The following is a 25,503-nucleotide window of genomic DNA, read 5'->3' on the forward strand; positions in this document are numbered from 1 at the left end:
TTTTTCAAGGCCCTTAGCGAACAACAAACTTGTTTTAGCAGGTAAGAATACCAGACGACCTCCGGGGAACCTACTGTAAACGGCAAAACAGCGTCGTCTGTTTCTTTAATGAATTGGGGACCATGACAGTTTCTGGGTAAAACACTGAAACCGCGTGGCTTTCTTTACTGAGGTCAGATTTCACCTGTACCGCTCAATTAGTCAAAACAAAGTTTACAGACATCCAGAAGAGGCCTATGATGAAGAGTGTGCCAAGTCTAAAGTGACTACGGTCATTGACAGCGTCAGTATCTGGACTGGATACCACATTGGTGTCAAAACACCAATAGTAGTCATCAATGAAAACCTGAACCAGATCAAATAAAGGAATTATCTGGGAACCACTTGACTATCATTTTATAGAGGGGCACCTTAGGAACAATTTCAGGTAGCACGGTGAGAGTGCCGGATCACACAGAGCACTTTTAATAGCAGATAACTTACAGCACCAGCAGAATGAGCAGCTACCTTGGTCATCAACATCGCCAAATTTGAACCACATAGACAATATGTGGGTGGGCCATTACTAGCCGAATCAACGGCCTACATGTCGTGCAACAAAACTGAACCAAATTGGACAAGTTTTGGTCAATGCCTGGAATGTTATTCCAGATTGAACTCTAAAAACCTATCCCAAGAAATGCCTAGCCGCTTCAGAGACCTGGTAGCAGCTAGAAGAAGTCAGGCGTAGCAGCGACAGTTGCTGTGACTAGACACTGACATGAGGGTCCTTTGTGGGGCGTGTTACTCTTTTACAGACGTTCATTTGTAAAATATGGAGATTCAAAATACCAATTTTAATGGTTGTTGTATGACATGTTTTTCTGTTTGCTTCACTGGCGAATTCAATTAAGGAACTGATGCCACAATTACATCAAAGAGGTCAATTAAAGTTATTAAAACACGATTTTAATCCCTATTTTTATTTATCAGTCAGCTAAATAGGAAAAATTTGATGAAAAGTGATTCGAAAAAAAATCGATATTAAAGGTCAAGTCTGTAACTTTGCAGCATGGCATAGGCCCTATATTTTTCTGAATCCAAAACTATCCCGAGTCTACACATTTCAATGTTACACTATGCAAACATCTGTGACGGGACGGGAGCAAGGATTTTGACTAAAAGGGATAAGTTTTGTCAATTAATACAGTACAGCTCAAATACATGTATATCAAAATAGCCGTTAAAGTTTACCACATGGACATTAAATCAAGCTTTTTTTTTTAGGAAAACGATTGCTGATTACTTGGAAGACAAGGGGAAGAATTATAGAAGCACTAAACCCCCTGCCCTTAGACTGACACGAAAGCTCTGTTTCCACTTTAAATCTAGGGGGAAAAAAACAACCTACAAGAAATCATCTGTACAACATATCAATTCACTGGTTCAAAATGATAATGTTATAAATACATTGTATAATAAAGCAAGGTCACCTGTTTCTTCTGGACGTCCGTAATTGTTTCCTATTTACCTTTGAGTAATGTGCGGGAACAAGCTTTTCAGTTTGAGTTGCCGTGTCTTCTAATCTGCGCATAAATGACTGCATTTACACGAACACTTGTTTATTCTTCTTTGCCCGCAAAACTATTCACGTGTCTGTATTGACACGTGTATTTTCACTGTCAGTCATTGATCATTTAACAATGTTCTGCGAATTCTGACAACAGTTGTGTTAAAATGGTTACGGCTTCACAATCGGTTGTCCGTTTTTAGTTAACACATCTAATTCGAACCGAAGCTACGTTTCATTAGTTATATGAATTTTTACTTACAAACCTTGGAGGCAATGGGTTAATGTACTGGTGAAAAGAGCTTTTGGGTGAACAGAAACTACAATCACAACCTTATTCACAGGGACCTGTGCAGGAACAATTTTAGAAAGAGACGAAAAATAATTAATGAAATATTTTTGTCCTGTACAGTAACATATAACCATTAGAAGGGCATGATGGTCAAGGCAAATCTCTTACTAATATCACTGTCATAACAATGCGTATTGACACCTGGAGTAAATGTTAGTCCATATAGTATATATTAAGCAGGTGTTCTCTTAACCAGTTGTAAATCTAATTTTTTTTTTCATGTCGAAAGTAAGAGTCATGTTTTAAATTATTTTGGGTAGATTCCATTGTCCTGTATGTGAAAATGATATCATTGTAAATGGCAACATTTGTATTTTATTCGTTCGTTGCGCAATTATGACATCTGTAAGTTATTTGTTTTAAGAAGTAATACAAACTGTATGGCCTGACGTATCTACTGGTAAATATCTACTGGTAAATATATCCAGAAATCTGAACATTGGACCGACGACAAAGACATGCGACGTGGTTCCTTGTCCTTTCTATTTGACGAACTCTAAAATAACAAGGTCATGTAAAAAAGTAACATTGATAACACAATAACAATGCCTAACGCAGTTTACCTACGCTCACGTGCCGCCTTTCGTAATCGATCCTGCCTTTGTGTTGTTGTAAATTACTTGTCTGTTTTCTGTAAATTTAACACCGTTGCATGTTTTGAAAAGAATTGACTGATGTTTTTATTGTGTGCCTTCTCAACACCTACTAAGCGTTGGCAAGATTTAAACGTAAGAAAAACCGATTCTTGGCCTTTTCATATAGGTAACATAGTTAAGAAACTTTGGTCATTGAATGTAAATCCTGTCATTAGCAAAAAAGGTGTTTGGTTCGTGTTTAGTCTCCGTGCTCCATGCAAGCTATACGCCCAGTAAAAAATTAATGGCGTTTTAACTTTGTAAGAGTAGCAAAATAGTATAATGTATAAATAAAGATATATTACTTATCTATACTTTAATTATAGACATATAAGACTCAAACGCAACATACTCAAACGCAAAAGAAATATATTGTATCTTCTAAAATGACAGAACAATGAGCGATACACCTATACTACAAATTATCTAGCTTTGAAATAAAACTCCTATTACATCGGTCTGAACTAGTTAACATTTCTAATATATGATGATCAGAAGGTTGTATTTTTTGTTTTCACCTTTGTTAGTGATGTACAAAAAAACTTAAACTAGCAAAGCATTTGCTCAAATGTATCAGAGGCTATACTGTCATCAAGAGAAAAATGCCTTTGAGAACAAATTGTTCCATTTTTTATATCAGGATAACAAAAGTTAATGTTTTGTGATTTATTACTTATTATTTAATTTAGTTGTATGTTTACTTTTGGTACTTAGTTTTATTTTAATATCAGCAAAATTGTTTAAGAAATTACGGTATAATAATGATAAAGCCATCAGATTTAGATGTTTTTCGAATTTATATAAGGCAGATTAGAATCCACCAAAAAGTACTGGTTTTGTTTTCAACAACATAGATATTGTATAAGATATCAATTAAATTATCATCATCATTTTCTAAATGTTTTTTTTTTGCAGAAAAATTACTTGGAAATAGAGGAGCACTGCAAATGGCACCCAAATTTGATAATGGTTATAGTATCTCGTTTCCTGTTTTGATGTCTGAAACCCAGACCTAATTACTACACGCACGCAGCCAGCAACTTGTTAACAACAATACCAAGCTTAGTGTGGTCAGGGATCCTTAACCTTGAAAGATGAAGAGTCCATACGATATTTCATAATAATCTGTTCTTGTCCCATTTCCCTCATAAAGATGGAGTAGGGCCCAAAAAGTGACAAAGCGAAACTATGACAAGATGGGACATAGCTTTTAATGCTTATCGTTTTCGGCACTTCGCTTACAGGTATATCACTAAGAGCTCGTGCAAGAAGGAGCAGACGCATGTACGTAGAAGGGGTGGTCTCTAGCCTTGGTGTATTTCACCTTCCATACAGGGTATAAGCGCACCCTATGTACATTCTGAGTCATATGCAAGGACGTTTTTTCTAAACAAAACAATTACCTGTGCTACTCTAGCCAAAAACAAACAAACAATTTATCATTACCACACGTGAGCAATTGTGAAAGGCGGCACGTGACCATAGATAAGCCTGCTGTCGTTGGTATATCGATGGTATTGATGCTGTTGCCATTGCCTGTATTTTGAAATTTAGGGCTCATTGCCAATGAAACTATCGTTCTACGTTTTTCGATCCAACTCCACGAGGACTCTCACTGAATACAATCAGTTTAACAGATTAACATGCCTCCCCTTGTTCAAATGTATCTTTATAAAAAACCCAGTATTCTACGAAACGCCAGGAGGAGAAAGAGCCCTTCTTAATTTTTATGCCTTGACAGCTGCACATATTTAAAAACTGAAGAGGCCTATATGAAGATTTTAAAAATTCTCTTAAAGAGCTGGATATAATCAGATTATGTACTAGATGTATCAAGCAATAAAGACGAATTCCATCAAACTATGTGAGCGAGAAAAAATATATCCTGCTGACGCAAGGAGCAGGTTTTGTGATGTTCTAAGAAGGGAGGAGTCTAGAGATATGTTCTCCTCTTACAAATGCCTTTGATAGTCATTTCAAGGCAGTAGATACGTGCAAAGAAGCATTTTTAAGTGGTGCCATTTAAAGGAGACAGAAGTATCGGTTATGCCTATTTACACTTGATTTCTGCTGAATTTAGATCAACAAATTCAATCCATGATTCAACTATATGCCATGGGTGATCAGATGGGTATGAGTCTGTGATGATTCCTGATCAGAACAAATAATGTAATCTTGGACACAATTTAATTCATTGTTCTACACACTTTCCAGGTATTAATGTTAAAGTTATCCAAATCTAGGGATGTCTCGTGTCTGTTTTATCTATTAAGCGATTAGAAACCGCAATAGACTACAACTCAAGCGTGACGAACTAATAAACAGAGTAGACATATGGGTGTAAACAACGTCGCCCTGTCGTCAGTTCATTATCAGATTTCAATTGCGTTTCAGGCAGAGCGTGTTTTCAAAAATAAGTTAAAACCCTTCCAACTTTTCCATCTTCGAGATAAGACATCTTGATACCGCCTCTCAGCTCTCAGCTCTCTCTCGTGTGTCACGTGTCGCGTGTATGTGTGTCAAAAATACAATTGTACTCTTGTAAAATCAAGGTTTAGACACCAACCTAGCAATTACAGCAATTTTGTATCGAATTCCAGGTCTTATGATTTTAATCTAGTAGAAGCAAAATACCAATTTGATTACTTGCACCAGCGTTGCCTTTGCCTTTTTCTTGCGAAAATATCGATTTATGAAACATAAACGAAAACATCCGGACCTTAATGTCAAGCTAAAAATAGCACGTGTCTAGAAATAAATACATCCCCGTAACCTATGATACCATACCATCTTAAACTTTTTTACAACTATCCCTAGAAAAAGTTGCTATCACAGCATGAATTTGACAAAGCACCAGGAGAACACTCGTCTAAAAATTCGTTCAGGTGATTTAATTATGAAGCGCAGAAATTGTGGACTTTTCTCCAGCCTACTACTTTGCAAGTCTTTTTTTATCGTTCTTTTACCTTATTTTAGTGTGTCCCGCTGCCCAATCACATAATAATAATATTGTGCACTTGTTCATCTATTTTGGTGTGTACCTGTAGAAGTAGCCGTCTGGGGTAGTATATCTTGACGCCTTCCCAGCCATTCAGTCTAAGTGTTTACTGACTTTCCTAGTATTCAGTATAATAAGTGCACCAGCGTCAGAATAAGTCTTCAGTGTATAAGTCTTCAGAATAAAAAAGCTTTGAAATGAAATATTAAAATTAAGAGAGATCGGTGGTTTTTTTCCGCTTGAATATTGCAGAAATAAACATTGACTTGTTATGACATAATGCCGTATCATCAAAACGTATCGGGGTGAATTAGATAACCTGATGATGCAATGCGTTTTATTATTTATTACGCGTGTGTGTGTGTGTGTGTGTGTGCGTGTGTGTGTGTGTGTGTGTTGGGGGGAGGGGAGAGGTGAAGACTGTAATACCGATTTCAAATAGATATCCTTCACCTGTACGGCCAACATCGCCGTTTCGACGCCTATTTAAGCACAAAATAAGTACTACAATCCAGTGCCTGATAATTTTCTTTAAAGGTTTATTCCTGTTTTTATTAGTAAGAAGGTGAAATAATGACTTTGTTTAATGGAACATTGAGATTAGGGGCTCCTATGCCGTAAACAAGACAATTTAAAAACAAATTGTGGTCACCAGATTGTGGTTCACACCTTTGTCGTCAACCATGCCAATTTTCATGGTCACATTTTACTCAGACCCGAATTTACGTTAGAAACTAATCATTATCCCACACCAATTTACAAGACAGCGAAGTTGACGTGTGATCACCCTATGTGCAGAAGTGTTTGGGGTGGTGCATAAAGCAACCAAAGGAGGCCGTAATCTAGTACTGCAATTTTTACTGCATTAAGATAAGTATTTAACATAAAAGCAACGGGGGAAAAAAGCTAATTTGCCAAATAAAAGACTACACCAATAGAAGCACCAATTTGAACAAATGGTATTTTTACCTAAAAACGAAAATTTTCGGAAATATGAACGACACCATCAGTTAAAATTTTATAGATGGGCATGGTGATTTCAGCCCTCATTCGTATCAAAACCATCAGAACGCACTAAAAGTTGTAGAACATATGAAGTAGACCCCCTATACATGTAGTTGTATCCAAACCCTTAATATGAGTGTTCCGCCAAAGTGACAGAAATCAGAATTGACAAGTCTTGTTTCCTTTTTTTACGTGCGGTCCTACTATAAAAATCCTACTAATGGAAAGTAATTGAGACGGTGGTTTCAAAAATTAACCCAACGAATACAACACTTAGGATCCACTCATGCCATACATTCGGCGTAATTTGATGTCAGCATTCGTTATATACGTGTAGAAAGCTGTAGAAGGCTCTTATTTGATGGTTAATATTGCGACGAAAGAACGGAAATGCACCATGATATTCCGATAAAATTGCCTAAGGGGAAGCAGATGCGACATGTCTAGATAGAAAAGAATCGTCAATATCGATTTTGACACAAAAACCCCTCAAAGCCTCTTACATTAACTAGAAGTCTGCCCACGCTCAAAAGTCAAATATTAGTTATGAGTCTTATTTTATACACAATAATGACTGTAATCTTGAGAAAGGGTGCCTTGTTTTCCAACGGCACACTTGACGGTTTTCTCATGTCTGGATACGTGAAACGGAAAACTAGATAACAGACACAATGGCTACATGTAAATAACTGGTGATTGCATTTCGTCAATAGCAAGTAATATTACAGGTATATGTAGTTTCTGAATAATTTGTGTCAACACACCATGGAACTTTTTTCGCATTTTCACTGGTGTTGCTCTTATGGAAAATAGACACCACCATTCAAATTGAATTTAAGGCGTGATTTTGCACGTCATACGATGCTTAGCGTTTTAAATCCATCACACCCACCAGGCACTTGAACTTAAATTAATCAGTACATATTTTAATATTTAAAAATACAAAAGTGACGGAACATCGCGTGCTTAAAAACCAGGTCCCAGGGGTTGCTTTAAAAGTAACAGGACTTGTATCTGACGAAGCTCAAAAATAAATTATTGTTCTTCAATCCCTAAAATTCTCAACACATAAAAGAATTAGAAGAATTAGAAGAAATGCAATAAGTGATATAAACTTAAAAGAGAAGAACATGTTGGTGTCTTCCGTCGGTATTTTAACCAGCAGTTTAGTCAGAGAGATCTCCCTTAGCTGAGGTGTATGCGGTTGAAGGGAAGGAAGTTCTCACCATGCACTTATCAAAGGCCAGGGGGGATTGACGCTCTCATCAATCAAGGAAGCAATTGCCTCATTCAAATTTTACGAGCACTGGAAATAAGAGCACTTATTGGCGTCTCTGCAATTTAATAGAATATTGCATTCTCACACAAGCTTTCTATAAGTTTTTCCATAGCACTCGCAAGGTGCAATTTGAGTGTTAACAAATGATATTTTCAGAATGGGATTTTATCATAAAGAACTATTTGTCATGGTCTAGGTGCGCGTTTTTGATATGGTGAAGCAAAGTACTCGTCATTTCCGAGTTGATTATGGCTTTATGCTGCTTAAATTGGTTTCTCGGCCAATGAAAGCATGGCATTTCGCCTTCTAGAGACAATCAAACACCAAATCAACAGAAAATGGCAGTTTTTCACACTTCTGATGCGCCCTCTTGCCATTATTATAAGCTTTGCTCTCCAGGCACCTTGTGTTGGCTTTTGCGTAATTGCAAGTCGGTTGGGCAGACAAACAACATAACTTCTCGTAAACAGATACCACACTGAAACAGTAATCAGATTTATATTTATAAGCACATCCGCACTTTAGATTATCTACTATATGCAGTCGTAATCTTTAATGCAAACAGAGATTCAGTTTTTCTTTCAAGACATGTTTGCAATTGTACATACATGTAGGCCTGCCTGTATGCAAGTGTTAAGGATGACTGATACACTATCATATCTGGTTATATTTACAAGTTGCACTTTTTACGACAATTCATTTTATTTTTATATTGTTTAGTAAACTCACAGAGATAACTGTCAGCCACTAGCTTAACGGGTATTCCTTCACTTCCATTTGCCTTTTTTCTTTTCCTCCATGCAATTATTTTGGAGAGAGGTAGTTGTTAAAGTCATTAAACAGATGTAAGCTATGTTAAACATGTCTGTAAAAACCATAGTGGTTTTGATATTTATTTACATTGAGAACTATTAGATTTTCGCAAACTTCATTATGAGAGTTATCTCTGTAGATTATTCAAAATATCCGAAAATTTTAAATCAAACTATACCCAATCAGTCAAGTAAAACCTAGCTCAGCATTTAAAGGGACGCACACACGTACTGGTAGCAAGCAGATGTTTTCTTGCTCTCCGCGATTTCCTGTTTTAAGCATATCGGTCTAAGGGTCTTGACTGGTGTTTATTCGAAATGAATCTTACAAGTCATTGAACGTGGATTGATATCCGGACAATGTAGGATTTATTATATGATCTACGATAATGGTAAATACATGTATATCTTAATTATCATAACGGTGACGAAATTTACAATCGACATTTTCACTCATGTGTATCCGTTTTCAAGTGTTTCAAGGGGCATAAAAAGGTCAAATCGACCTTAAATTAGCAGGTCATGATGGTTCTCAATAATGGACACATTAGAATTAAAAGTGGAGCAAAGTAACTGAAAGAAAGCTTCATTAATTTCCACAGATACTCTTTGTTAGTAGTCTATTAGGTTAACAACTCTTCGTATGAGATCCATATTTCACAATAAATACATTGTAAACAAGGCATACAAGTATAATAAATTCTATTTATACCACCAAATCGGCGATTATCGCAATCATTCTGGAATCTGACCACGTGACCTCCATAGATTTCTACCCTCTGTAATAATCTCTTAAGAGATTTTTATGTCCCTTGAAACACTTGATATCTCTTAACAGATTAAAGCGCTAAAACGAAGAAAAAAGAAAAAAAAGAAAAAAGAAAAAAGCAGGGACTAGCTTTGAATGTTGGAATAGATTCATTAACCATTGGTAAGTGTGGGAAAATTTTTTGGCCAAAATGAATAGTTGTTATCCCTTTAAAGTAAACTAGTTGCAATGGGTTTTCCATTACCACTATTTTGTCAAAGTAACCCGTTCGAGCTGTAAGTTGATGCGATTTTAATATTGTGTTCAGTGCACAATTACATTGTTTACTCTTCCTCTCACGTCCCGTTGCGAATATCTTTACCGCCAGTACAAAGAGTCGCTCCTCTGAGAATTCAAATAAATGTTACTGGTTTGTAACGTTAGGGAGTGCAGAACTATACAAAGTGCTCTTATGAGCTGAGACGAATGCTTTTAACACGCTCGCCTTTATTCGCTGTTTTGGCCATATCATAATTTGGAAGTTCTGTCATGATTATGAGACGGTGTATGGTTTGCCGTTTTTCATTTTGTTCTGCTTTCCTTGTAAATATTCAAATCTTATTTTGGTCCTGACCATTTGCATTGCTTCAAACGCAAAAAATCAGTATGTAGCCTGCATTGAATATAATACGGCATCAGCAAGTCTTAAAGAATCATGACCACGGGGAATTAATTTTGAAACAAACTACCATATGAGATATCCGCTAAAAGCCTCCTTAACATCTGAAAGAGAGCCAACATTCAGTAACTATATCTTAATAGCTCCTATTCGTCGTCCTTTCAGCCACTCTTAAAGTTAAAAGCCAAAGACATGCAGTTTCATGGAAAAAGGTATAAGAGGCGCCTATACACAGGTACTTAACTGTGCTTATGACTCACTCTTGTAGGCAGATCCTTAATCAAATCCAATAGAACGTATCTTCGTTCCAAGAATATATAACTCAAATAAGGACGCTAAGCTTTATCGCAAGCAGTCAGATTCAAAAGTAATGTGCCGTAGCATCACACCGAGCTTGGATTAACCATTGATGCGGTGTTCAATAGATTCTAGAGTACATGCCGTGGTTGTACAGGAAACGAATGAGAAGAAAAAGGTGGGTGCCTAAGAAATTATTCAAGAATGCTAGGTCTGCCAAAACATTTAGATAACGCAAAATTCTACACGAGCAAGCTTGCGTTAGTATTTAAAATAGCATCATCACCAATCTGAATATTTTCTGACGTATGGATGAACCTGGTATGAAAAATGTGAGAGGAACCTTGCCATTAAGGCATTGTAATTATTTTCCAGTAACAGATCTAAAAAAACCGCAACAATTCGTATTGACTTACATGTAGCATAGTCCCCTGTATTTGTCACGACATACGAACCCTCAGCATTTACAGTTTTTGTTTTTAACAATGCGTAACCGGATATTAAAAGTTTAGGTAAAGGTATGCTTTCTTGTCATTTAACTAGGTAGCATTATTGTTTCGTTTTACAAGCACTTAGGCTAATAATGAATTATAGGAAATACTCTGAAGCTGTCATTCCTTACTTGTGTATACAAGTGAGTACGTAATGTGGGGTTCCGTGCACTGCTCACCTATAAGAGAGTGCCAATGTTGTCACAAATCACATTTTTAACAAATCAGACATTTCCTGCTCAGATGACATTTGTAAATGGTGAATGTTTTGTAAAAGGAAAGGTCAAATTACGGAAGCATGAAAGGGTCACTAGCAAACCTGAGTATTATGGGTATCAAGTTTACACCTGGTGACCACTCAAACTTGACCCACTTCAGTGGTCATTAAAAATTAATCAATCAGTTGTAACCCTTATACCCTTCCGTTTTAAATGGCGTATATGTTGTATTTAATCGTTTACAAACGTTGTTTTTGTTGGATCTGTAAACATGGTTGGTGCATATATAACATGTAAAGACTAGTAGGGATTTTGATTATTCAGTTTATCACCCAGCAAATTAATACAGTTGGGAACATAGTCTGAATGAAAAGTCCAGGGGATGCGAGTCCCTATACGTACACGTAGATATTCAATGATCGTCATTAAGGAAACCTACATACAGGTAAACAGCTCTAATCAGAAATAGTGTAAGGGCAGCTCTGCTCAATGGGAATTTATTGTATAATAAAGTGCTTTTTACGTCTTTAGGGCATTAAATAACATGCATGTCATTTGTACTGTCATAACAAATATAATGCATTGTGATAGGTAATGTATTTACTTTTTGTACAATCCTAAATTGATGAAATGGCAGCGTTCAATCTGTCATTACACGTCTTGCAGAAATCCTTTTAAACAGCTACAATAAATTATCAAATGATTGTACACAGGCATTTTACTAGGTTATATTTCACAATGGGTCTTGGAAACAGTTGTATGTTGTTATCTGTCGCAAATTCATTACGGTATTCATCATATCAAATGTTTATAAAAATGCTTCTATCCCTTAATACTAAGTGTATAGTTTCGGCACAATAAAAGCCAATCATTAAATCAACACTTACAGTAACATGGATACAAAGTATCAGATGTCATAAGTGAATAACGTACCAAATATAGTAATTACGAACAAAGTCGCATGCACAGAGCTGTACATAAAATGAAATGTAAGGGTATTATGCTTTCGTGTCCAATATCTGGGTTTTGTCAGTCAATCTCGTATCCCAGCACGCTCTGTTATGCATGCGCTTTATACTCTGTATGCTGTCAAAGAGTTTGTATCTGTAAAAAGACAACAACTAACCAGGGCAGTTCTGCAATTCACAATTAATAATCCACCAGAGTTCTTTTAAATTGCTTTTTCTTACAATCGCTGTTATTATTAAACTCCCTTGTGAACTGAATGCATGCAAACAATAACTCTTTTAAGTCTATGTAAAAAGTCATAGTATTATGCTACTGGTTTTGTAAGATTGCATAATTGAGTTGATAGTTGACAATCCTAACAGGCAATCAATCTAATTTCATTGCTTCCAGGAATCGTTAATATGTTAGCTTATTGCGTTCTTCCTTTAGACACTGGGTGCCTTGAGTGAAGGATTTTAAGCGGTCATGAAGGTTAATTTCGATAATGCAACGAATTGCCTTTCGATAATAGGTATTTATGTCTCCTCCATCCCAGTGCATCACAAACTTGCATATTCCCGTTCATAGCAAAAGAGAATGCAACAAAGACTATCGGGTGTTCGTGATTTGGCCAAACAAGGCCGCTTTTATTAAATAAACTCACTATCCTAATAATTTTAACAATAACATCATTATTTTTAGGATGATGAGTCTTAGTTAATATTTCATATTTAATCTTTATCCCTAAGGCCATAACATTTAATGCAGGCAACAATTTGCCACATTGTTATTATTGTTAAAATTATTAGGATAGTGAGTTTATTTAATAAAAGCGGCCTTGTTTGGCCAAATCACGAACACCCGATAGTCTTTGTTGCATTCTCTTTTGCTATGAACGGGAATATGCAAGTTTGTGATGCACTGGGATGGAGGAGACATAAAGGAAAGTTTGGCGTAGTCAAACGATATTTTATGGCGACAACAATCTCCAGAGCTTATTTACGCACATGCGCATTCTGCACATGCGCAATTCTACCTAGAGGGGTGGTCCCAATTGAGGCACATGTTGCTACTTATACCAGGGGACGACACTGCCTGACCCATTTTGCGCTCATTCTGTTGTCGCGCACGATACGTTGAAGCTACAAGTTATCTCCGACTTTCAACTTAAACCTTCAGTTCAAAAAATTTCACCCACCGATGAAATTTTTTGAACTGAAGGTTTAAGTTGAAAGTCGGAGATAACTTGTAGCTTCAACGTATCGTGCGCGACAACAGAATGAGCGCAAAATGGGTCAGGCAGTGTCGTCCCCTGGTATAAGTAGCAACATGTGCCTCAATTGGGACCACCCCTCTAGGTAGAATTGCGCATGTGCAGAATGCGCATGTGCGTAAATAAGCTCTGGAGATTGTTGTCGCCATAAAATATCGTTTGACTACGCCAAACTTTCCTTTCCTTATTTTCATTCACTTAGAATTAATGTCGAAACAATGCCTGGTTATAAATGCCATGCTGGTACATATTTATCTCTACGCAGTCTTGAAGGAATAACGATGGAATCAATTTTTCATTTAAAGAAACTTAATTGCCATAACAGTTAGTCTTATAGTTACAGGCGGGCAATGAAACGGGTATTTATTGGCGAGTATGTATAAAGGGGAGTCACGCCTTCAAAAGCTCTGATTATCTTTAATTCTGAGATAAATTGACAACTTTTATTAAACGCTGCACCACTTGGCAGCATTAGAAAAGAAACAACAAACACAGACGCATCACATTGGTCTACTTTTACAAAACATCTTATGACTTTTCATATGATATCACAATACATTTCCAAATTGGACACACATTTATTTGATAACATGTGTATACAACCATCGACAATTATAGGTGTAACGGACAAGGAAAAGGTCTGAAACGCATAGGGGTATGTTGTACTCATGTCCATCAAGTGCCACCAATATGTTCTGGAATTTGCTACACTCTTGGGTCAAAGCCTGGGTCACCTCCTGCCAATTGGTGCTGGATTTCTTATTTCATCTGCCTTTGTCGATTTGTCTTTTATACAGCTTTCTATTTTTAATAGCTTTTACATGGCTCTAACATGGTTTTTCCATGAATTCAATGTTGGTGGATGGAATTCCTCTCCGGAAAGGAAGTGAGTAGGATTGTACTGTGGCGTTGTAGGCGGGGCGTGCTCTGGAGGAGTCCTTACCAAGTGCCGTTGCCGTTGACATTATATAGTTCCGCATTAGGCAGCATTGCTGCCCACAGCAACGAGTGCCCTGGATATTCTGTGAAAGCAAGCGTTGTCCAACAAGACAACATTCTCTTTCACGGCCATCACTAGGGTACACTTCGAGTTTTGACTTATCGACAAACACTGTATGATTCCAATGTTCCACTGTAAGGTTCCGGTTGTACTTGCATAACCGAACACATTCTTTTACTTGGGCGAACTCCCTGTCGTTAAGTGAACTTTAGTTTCTTGGTCATTCTTCTAACGCTTTATCCATGTCGAAGTAATCAACAGTTTGACCGTATCTCTGGAAATACGGGCCAAATTTTGTTCGCGTAGTTCTGCGTCAGTGACTATGGCAGAGTTTCCCCTTTTCAAGTTGTTTAAAGCACAGCTGTTTCAAACAACACAACACACAGCCAATCCAGATGTTTGTGTTGTAGGGTATACCTGTAATTTGACAAGGGGCTAAACTGTCGGTGGCAGTTCCCCTCCGGCGAACCTATCAGGCCAACTGGCGTATTGGATTTAGTAGTGACGGTTTATCCAAATGCGAACATATTTTGATAGACGCAACGCAATACGTGTATAATATATAAATGCACAGTTTTTCATTCCCACAGTGATGTTCAGCTTATAGATTATGGAAATGCTTATGTGTAATATCTCTCACAGTTTGAATTATGCTGATAACTTATTTCTTATTTAGCCATAAAGATTTAGCTCTGCTATTTAAACTATACACGAGCATGCCGTTACAAACTCCATTAGTTATTAGACCAGACTTTCACACAATTATCTTAATTTTGAAGGCCAGTGTGCGTTAGGTCCACTTAGATAATGAAAGCGACCGTTGTGTGTATAGAGACCAACATAAGTATGGGTCATCGAACATGGTTGCATAAAGAAAGCCTTTTAAGCTGGGGTAGGATTCCAGCGTATTGCAAGATGACTCCGACCATTTCTCATTAATTTTGAACAAAGCAGTGCTTACCTGGAGCGACATTCTAAGATGTAGGTAATTTCTACTTTTTTCCTATGCTTTCCTAGAAAAATGCCGCGTCACACATCACACAAGCCCTAGTCTATGTCTGAACCTTCTTGCATACAATAAAATATTGATATCGCTGGTTGTTGAATGATTATGGTCGTGATATTGTCAACGATGAAACTTATGCAAAATTTTGTTTCAGAAATGAATAAATAAACATGACACAATTGTTGCATTAGTTCAAATAAAAAATGACGTCACGTGTATTTGAGAAATAGTTAAACTTTTCCACTTGATCTCCACTTGGTGGGCTGATAATTTCTTAATTTCATAAAAATGCTGTAATTGAGGAAAATAAACTTTTTTCAACACGTATGAAATCGTGCTACAAATTTTAATGAATTGTAGAAATGAAAACTCCCTCTGACCAAATGATCATCATTCACTATGAGACACGTTTCTATTATATATATTTCTAATGTCACTTCACAAACTAAATCACACATTATACATAACAAACGTATAATTCAAGTGAATCCCACCGTCAATCAATACATGTACATTTATATCCTAGCATCCATATTATTTGGATTTCATATACGCAAATTTTGAATCGATATAGTTTAGATGATTGATATATACTGCTGTCAGAACCAGTTAGACAATGGTATGTTTAGATATAGGTCATGACTTTTTGACGTCCAAAAATAATGCAAACGCTTTAGCTTGCAAATTAATGTTAACTATGCATCCAGGTTCTAAGGATCATAAGGTTAAAATCAAATTGATGAGGGAATTAGATTGGTTCAAGATACAATTTAAAGTCTGTAGCAAGCTAAAAAGGTATTCGGGCATTGCACATCTTCCGAAAGTAACACAAAAGTTGTCAAATTCCCATACGAGTAATTGCTTGATAGTCGCCAACCAAAGTTGAAAGTATGTGCAATGTGTATGTGCAATGTGTCTATGCAAAGCTTTACGTGCCCATCAGGTTAAATTTATGTAAAGTCACATACAGTGTATGTTGAAACTAGGTAAAAGAGCATCCAAATAGCTGGATCTCGATTACTGTTATCCAAACATATTCCTGTACCTCATAAAACCACAATTTGATTAAGATCCCTAACAACGTCTATCTGGACAGTCTTATACCTATAGTTGATTCAATTGCAGAAGCTAAAAAAACAAAGAATTACAAAGGGGAAAACATCCACTCTGTTTTGAACATAAGACACCCATCTAAAAATTGAACACGAACCCGCCGATTTGACTTGTCACAAAGCTTTTCATTTAACTGTGGTTTGTGCATATTTAACGAGTGGGCAGTTGTTGTTAAGGAAACGCAAGGAAGCTCTATAAAGTTTTTGAGAATGGTTTCTTCTTTTATCCTCGTATTCATATAGAGACAAAGAGACATAGACACACGTTCGTCATTGATCCCATGGCTTCTGCAACTTGGCGGAAGGAAACGAAAGTGGTTGTTAAGACTATTTTTACAGCTAAGGCTAGAAGTAACTCGAAACGTGTGGCAGCCTGAGTGTGTTCTGGTCCTATGTATATATTAAATGTAATATGTATTTACTAGATATTTTGTGCATAAACATCTTCTATGACTAACAGCAAAAAAACTCTTGCCATTATACTTAATATAGTTTGTCATCAGCTGGAGTTCATAATTGTAAGATACATCGAGACAAAGATAAATGGAAGTTATTACGTTTTAATCAGTGTATTATGGTTGTACCGCATGAAACGGTGAGTAATATTTTCAGTACAATTTGCCCAATATCCGACATCCCACCATTACATAACGAACGTGTGTAAAGATACTTCATACTATATTACAACTTCATGGGATACTGGTAAGCATTACTACTTCATGATAGATTTATTGGTTAAAAAATAAGAACCCTCAGGCTACTTCCCGCTTTTTACCACTTCATGGGACATCTGTGTCCAAACATATGATAGTATAATCCATTCTTGCAGTTTTAGATATAATAGTAATTATTTTAATCATGGAAATTAATCTTTTCAGAGTGACACGCGACTTAATCAAGGCGATTGAAGTATACGATTATGTACCTTAACGGCTTCTTTTTTATCCTTATATTTATTCACCTAATAACCCAATCTCTGTATGATCCTCCCTTTCAGAAATCCTGGATCCATACCTTCATATGCCTGAATATTTTATAATTGCTCAGGACACACACACCCAACAGCACTTATCTTTATAAATAAATCCTTTCAGTCATGCATGTTTGTACATATAATCAAAACACGATTTTTTAAAAGAAATAAATATATAATATTATCTTTATCTAGGGCCTGCAATAGGGACTTTCTCACCATTATCCCATGAAGCTGCAGGCAATATCTCATTTGGAGATGAAGTCGCATTTTATCCTATAAAGTAGATTTGTCAGTAAAATAAGGACACTTATCCCTTGAAGTGGTATTATACCATGAAGTTTCTTAATATTATGTTGCATACCTGACGGTTGTGTTTGGATTAAGAATGACTTAATCCCACATGTTAAATAGCAAAGTGCACCTAAAATCGATATTTTTCTTTAAAGAAGGGTTATATTTTAGCCAATTTGTTTAACGAAGGGTTATATTTTAGCCAATTTTAATTATACTGAAGTATTCATAAGGGATGATTAAGTTGACTTTGGTGTTATCCCCACTTATCTTCCAGGTAGTTGCTTACAAAATGGTTTTTCAACATTAGATGCATAATTTCACTTGTTTTATTATGTTAGCAGTATGGGTAGCTGATATATATATGATACCATATGATCTATTGCGGCATAAGCTAGAAAAGCACGTGGGATCAGTTACTCAAACCTCATTGGCGGATTATTTCCGCACGTGTGATCATCGTGTTGTTCATCTCTGCGTCCTATTGTTATTTCAGAATCTCAGACCAAATGCGCAACAAGTCTTGAACTCGGAAGTGATTTTAGTACGTGGTTGCTACTTTGTGAACCCCGAGGAGGCTGGTACTTAAGATAGAACGACAACCAGGGGGCAAGCCAGAGTAATAAATTCACGGCTTATGACAAACACTGGAAAGCAAGGAGTTCCGACACGTGTCGCCATGTCGCAGCAACATAGTCATGAAGGTGTGATGAACATGGACGTGTGTGCGACTGCATTTACCTTCGAATTTTCTCCTGGTGCAGGCCCCAATTCCAGCACAATGGTCGTCAGTGCTCCATTGGACCCAGCAGACTTTTCGGCTCTGATGGTGACTATAATGCTTAGTTTTATTGTGGGCATCATGGGCAATAGCTTAGCGCTAGGAGTTTTGTACAAAATGCGCTCTAATCATTCCGAAATGAGAAAATCTGTATTTTACGTCCTAGTGGAGGGACTGGTGTGGACAGACCTGCTTGGAATTCTCCTTACAGCCCCGATAACTATCATTACATACGTGATGTACCCAACAAAATGGCTGTGTGCTCATCCGCACATTTGTAAATTTGGAGCCTTTGCTGGAGCATTGTTTGGGATTGTGACTCCGTTGATCATATGCGCAATGGCAATTGAACGGTTATTTTCTATTAACTATCCATACACATTTTCAGTTTCGTTTACACAATCCAAGGCAAAACTTTCGTTAATAGCATGTTGGGGTGTTGGGCTATTTGTTGCATCCCTACCTTTGATGGGGTTTGGGAAGTACGAGTTGCAATATCCACACATGTGGTGTTTCCTGAACTGGCACGCAGAAACACCACTAGACACAGCCTATGCGCTGACCTACGCGTCTATCAACGTCCTGACTATGTTAACCCTTGTCGTGTCAAGCGTTACTGTGATAGTGACATTGCTAAAGATGCGCACCTATCGTCGATCAAGTGTAGGAAGCACACGGCAGTTTTCGATTTTAAAAAACCCTGATGTCGCTCAAAAACAGAGAGAGGTGGAGCTGCAAATGGTCTGGTTCCTAGTCGGGATAATGTTCGTGTACGTGGTATGCTGGTCCCCACTGATTGTAAGTATGAGCATAGTATTTATTTTGAAAATATTCATTAGTAACATCATATTAAAATGTTTGCTTGTGTAAATACTCCGGCCCAAAGCTGGGGTGATTGACCAACGTCGAACATCTTGCCACTGTTGAAACCAGTTTAAGGACTTAATTGAGGGAAGAGGATTAAATACTAAAATGTTAATATGGTCAAGCAAAAAAAATAATAAAAATAAGCCAAAAAAAAAAAAAAAAGAATCCAGAGGCGAGTTGATCTGCCATATTTAAATTAGTGTAATTTGGGAAAACGTTAAGTGCATGAAACATATTTCCATGGGGCTTTTTGGAAAGGTAGACCCAATTACTTTTGAAAAGGGATGACTCTTCCTAACTATCCCTGTGGTGTCTATTCGTAGTTTAATTAAATGATATTCTAAACCTATATATAACGTTTAACTAAACCTATAAATACAAACATACAATTTCCTCAAATACCCAATAATGCATCATATTCTCATCAACAGATGCTGAGTTAATATCCGATAGCATTTGCATAATACAAAACTGTCAACACAGAAACAACCGCATTTACAGTAACTGCAATTTTGGTTAATTGGATCTGGCAGAGAAGGTGACATTGATTAATATAGATCAACATACGTACAATTCTCTCTCTCTCTCTTTCTCAATGATTTTATTTAATTCCGCAACTTCTATCTATTATTTCAAATGAAGAACTTTATTGTAAACAAACGCACCACTATGTGAATGGTAATTAGTAAAAAATGTGACTCCGTTGATCATATGCGCGATGGCAATTGAGCGGCTATTTTCTATTAACTATCCATACACATTTTCAGTTTCGTTTACACAATCCAATTGTTTTCTTAGTTTCATTATTCTGGATAAGTCTCTAGTAATTAATTATGAAATTTTTTTTTTCGTCATAACAACTACTAAAAATGTAATGGATACTCTTTCCTCTGGGGCATTGCAAAAAGGACAATTTTTGTGGGATGTACATTATACATGTTGTAACTTTATTATTAGTTCGGGCGCACTTATTCTAGCCACTGCTGCAAACTTTGAGAAGTATTATATTTTCAGTGGGATACTTTCACCATTCCGTGCATGCGCAGTTCTTCCTGAAACAGCATATCTTCATTCCTCATAGTTTTTAAACTTACCCGGTATTTTCCCCACTTAATTGGCATAAAAAATCAATTTCTAATAGGAATTACTAAATCTCAACAAAGCCTGTAGTCTATAGTAAATTTACATCTATTTTTGTCCTTGGCTGATTAAACGATTGGAACTTAAGTTAAAGAAACATAAGACATAAACAATGACCTTCGGTAGCAAAGGGACAATTCATCCTGAAAATCCATTTAATGTTCTTGTAAAGCAATATATACAGTATGCAACTAGGAGTACGATTTTCTCGTGCTGAAATATGTAACAATTCCCTGGAAAATCTTGAAGAGAGTGCAAAGCAAGCCTAATGAAAAACTACAAATAAATGGCCCTGTTCTCGCCTTTGTGAAAGATATATCATTGGAACTTATTATTTATTCTAAATTACCCAACACTTGTGATATGTGGCACCACCTAAAATTAAATGACCGCCCCCTCCTGCCAAATTCGGTGCAGTTACCAACAATTGAGTGTTCGTTCTAGAGCATCAGATCCCGTTGGGATTTGAATATTGGGGCATTTTCTTCTTCATATTGGTATTCAACTAAGTATTATTGAGCTTTTGGCAGCATTATAGATATATCAGATACATTTCTGATGAAAAGGGCTATTATTTTATATTCAGTCTGTATTTGGGAAGACAGAATACCTGTCAAGTGGTACAAATGGGATATTAAACTCGGTACATGTGCCATACAAGCGAAAACGTCAGTGTACAATGTAACTACAACGTGAAATGGTCACTGATTTGAATGGAAACAATTTGCCTGGTTTTACTCTCAAGTTTGTGTAATTCAGTGCCAGTGGCACAAGGTTGTCTCATACACCTTTTTTTAAAAATCATATTGACGTATTGAAGCACGGCATCTGTTTGGATGAAACTATATGTTATATTAATATAATTTTATATCATATCTCTGTATGAAATAATAAAATTATACATAAAATTAACTTATTTTAGAGATAAAGAAACATCACGTCCCTTTCAAGTACGTTGGTAATCCCCCATGGCACCTATAAGATTCAACATTCTTAGACGTCACTGTTGAATAACAGTTTTATAGAAGCACATGTCTGCACCTGGTGTTATTCCAATTATTGTCACTGCAGGTAACCACACGTCCCTTCCCTGGGACAGTGGCTATCTCCCAGGGAAATTAAGACTACTTATCAAGATAATCGACCCCTTATTACTGAAGGGATTTGACTTACGTAATTGTTGCCACCCCTTTTAGAACACGTTCCTTGACACCTGCAAAAATATGCAACGGCTGCAAACATTGCAGATAACAACAGGAGTACGGCTATTTCTCTGTAACTTGGCCATGAGGGAGAAACAGTAGGTTATGAAGTAATTGAATGTCTGGCAAAGAACTTCCGACTTCATTCTCTGCTCTGAACGAAGTGTTGTGATGTGATGAAATCTAGGCAATCCAAATACCAGCTAATCTCAAGGGCATTTGAAAGCAAAACCGCAACAAAGAAAAAAAAACTTCACTGCAGCGATTCCATTTAAAAATTGCTTTAAGGGTGAATTGATAGCTCTTTTCGTGATTCAGTGTGGGGTAAACAGGATTTCATTAACGTACATTTTCACCAGCCCAGTGGGTTTTTAAAAAAACACATTGTTTATTGGTAAGGGGTACGATCGGTTTCTTGTTCCAGTTGTTGCTTTTCAGCTGTTAATGCCAAAGCAAATATCCATTAATTTGCTATTAGCCATTTCCGTTTTCTCCTTTAATACATTTCAACCTTCATCACCTATTCTGTTGAAAGTATTCTCCTCCCAAAAATAATAACATTTCGTGTCGTACTTATTACATGCACCCAGCGCGGCAGGTGGAACCCGCTGCTACGATCGCCTGAGAGATTTGAGATTTAGCAGACAAGGCCCGAAACCAAAAGTCTTAAGCTGACAAATATTCAAGGACACTTACATGTATGAAACTTAATATCCAAGGACATGTACATTGAAGGTCTAAAACTAACATCAATATGCATAAGTGGTATCAAAGATGTAAAATGTTGTGTCTGGTATGATGGATGCATTTACCATGAAACGATGAACATCTTTGTTCGTTGTATTTTGATTAATTTGCATATTGCGCATTGCATTTACACTAGTGTCTTCCAATTGAGTATTTTTATGATTGGAATTCTAAAAGCAGACTTGTCTTAGTTCACATATTCTAGCTGTGACATTGTTTTGCTCTCAGTATGGCTTTCCACGAACGTGTCTGTCTGCCCGTCGTCTGCCCCCTGCTCTTCGGTGTGTCTCTTTCTCTCCAAATTTCTATTTTGCAATTCAAGGAAGTTTTTTTCTCCACATATTTCCCTGAAGATTTCTATTCTGAAGGTCGCTGATATTTCGTGTAGATTGATAAGGCGCTGTGGAATGTATCTCTTTCACAAGTGGGGGGATGCATCACCTACATTAATTATCCAACGTGACCGCATTCTTGCGATCTTTATATTTGACGACATGAAGTTTCCGATGGTACAGTTCTTCTTTTGCAAAAGTTCACCGTGACATTTTCCAATCAAAACTCCCACAAAATAAGGTATCATGCTTGAGTTGTGGGGATAATCATGTTATTTTGACTCTGAAATATTTGTTAAATTATTTTCTCGAAGACTGAACTGAATCTGGAGTGCAAAAGAAAGGTTGTACAAAATCCAAACTTTGTGTAAACGTAACTATAACTACAAGCAGCGACAAGCTTACATTTACAGAAGCCCTCTCAAAGCAGAAAGTTACAAATGTTATATTGTTTTATTGGAGATTGCTTATTCTCCAACGCAAAAAATGCCTGCTTTTTATTAGAACACTAGAAAATGATCTTAAAAGCAACGAGAAGCTTATTTTAGTAGAAAAAGCAACCGACTTAATGTAAGTAGGGGTGGCAATAATGATAGAATTGCAAATCTGTAGGTTTCATAACTGATGCTTAATTTTCCAATCCAGGGCTCATCATCACATGTACAGTACCTTAACATTTAGCTCATTTATTTGAAAGAATGGCAAACTAACTCAACCTGCTGTCCATTATCATGTCTTTGTCCATGTCTCTTTATGGCCGATGGTCCACCACCATTAATGTCATTTTGACAAAGTCATTACAATGAATTCCGTCTGGTCTTAGGGGCAATTAGTTTGTGATTGCTCTTTAAATTGAGTCATTCGTAATCATTAAAGACCATCAAATTTCAACCAAAAACATGAAGAGCTTTTATTAATTAAGTTGTTTACTTATGATAACGGGAGCATGGGCGGCAATCAAATCATTTTAGTAAACATGCATGTCGATTAACTGTAGTGCGTGACCACATGACGACAGAACTACTGCGTCAGACAGTTGGGTAACGGTAGAGGTCTGGCAAGTGCTGGGGCATAAATGTCAAGCAGATTAAGCCATGCATGCAAATGAAACCATACAGCGCTACATGACTTTCTTGGGAAGGACAGTATCGAGGGATGCAGAAGAAGACGACATATACTTAACTGCCCATTAACCCCAAATAAATATCTGATTTTATTAAATGCATCCTTGAATGTGCCCAGTCACCATGCTAATTCTGCAATTACAGACTAAAAGATTTCCATGTTACTTGCACCGTACTAATAATCCCTTTTATCCTGTCGTTTCAGATTCAAATAATTGCTAATTCCACAGTCAGAACGAAGAACTACGACTTAGACGTGGTTGCAATCCGTCTTGCTTGCTTGAATCAAATTCTCGACCCATGGGTATACATTTTGTTACGCAGGCGCTGTGTCAGGAAAAGCATTTCCATCATCTTGACTTTTCTTCATTTGAAACGAAAACGGCGCATAAGACGGCCACCGACCCATTTGCGGCAAGGGATAATGAAGTGTTCCTCCAACTTAACCGAGTCTCCATTCGCTCGTAAATTAAGCGGAAGTCAGGAGAGTGGATATGCGTCCTCGGACACTTCAAAAACCAAAGATACCTGTGTCAAACCATTTAAAAGACTTCTTTATGCTTCTTCCCCTGGAGACTGCAGGTTATCCTGCGTTTACGAAACTGTCCATGAAGTAAGCTCAGTCAATGACATTCCTACAAAAACTCCTGCCTGTGCCAAGATGCCTAAGCCTCTTAGCTATCCATTTAACTTGAACGCTGTTGACAATCCCCCAAAGAAATATCGTAGAAAATACAACGACATTTTGAACTGGACCAAACAGAGAGAAACAGTGACAGATAATAACACTGATATAAAAGGCGATATTTCCTGTAATAAAACCATTAAGAAATCGTCACAGGAACACAATTGTAAAATGCGACGAGCCTCATCTTTAGTGAGTTTAGAAGAGAATGGTCCTCGTTCGAGGCCGATAAATGTACCAAAAGGCTTCACAGATGACAGTCTAAGTGGAGGCAAAAATATTGTTTCGTATTCAGATAAAAAACCAAAATTATTCCCATCAGAGGTGTCTCATTTAAATATCATGTCCATGTACACAGCACTGTAAGCCCCCCCTCTCTCTCTCTCTCTCTCTCTCTCTCTCTCTCTGCGAGAAATTGTGCGTCAATTTGTGATCGATTACCTACTGTACTCACTGACTTGTTGTATATTTGTATCATAAGGACACTTTTTTTTTTTTTTTTTGTTTTTTTTTTTTTTTTTGTAATTTAGTTTCTTATCTGTGGAATCAGTTTCATCAGTCAATTATCACAATCATGCTTTGTCAAATCATAGTTATGTAAATCAAATATACTGTATGTCAATTAAGTTGCAAATCGCACTGGATGGATTTATATATCAAACAAGTTATCTATGTTATCCTCCCTCTCAATCTCTTTTAGTTGTTATTCGACATTTTTTGTTGTTGAATCAGACAGACATTTTCGAAATAATTGTTTTAGATTGACATAACAATTGTTTGTTATTTATTGTTTTTGATAAATGGATTTTGGTTAATTAACACTTATAAGAGCATTTGACAGTCATCTTCTCAGGGTCTTCATATTGTTATTGGAAGATGTAATAAATAAATCCAGTTCATATTTCTATCGTTGTTGTCAATCGCAGTAGGAATAGAGTTATATGCGTCATAGCGCT

The 25,503-nt window shown here is 36.8% G+C and overlaps 1 protein-coding gene across 1 annotated transcript; it reads left to right on the forward strand.

Moving 5' to 3' along the window:
• The first annotated feature begins 10,263 nt into the window (after window positions 1–10,263).
• On the forward strand, window positions 10,264–25,446 carry LOC106153236 (prostaglandin E2 receptor EP4 subtype-like). The gene is made up of 3 exons (XM_087002361.1): window positions 10,264–10,532; window positions 18,166–19,248; window positions 24,068–25,446. The coding sequence occupies exons 2-3, from the start codon at window positions 18,307–18,309 to the stop codon at window positions 24,911–24,913; spliced, it is 1,788 nt and encodes a 595-aa protein (XP_086858487.1). The 5' UTR covers window positions 10,264–10,532; window positions 18,166–18,306; the 3' UTR covers window positions 24,914–25,446.
• Window positions 25,447–25,503: the final 57 nt, after the last annotated feature.

Source organism: Lingula anatina, chromosome 1 (assembly GCF_051362555.1).
Source record: "Lingula anatina isolate TDL-2025a chromosome 1, LinAna3.0, whole genome shotgun sequence".
Classification (NCBI taxonomy): Eukaryota; Metazoa; Brachiopoda; class Lingulata; order Lingulida; family Lingulidae; genus Lingula; species Lingula anatina.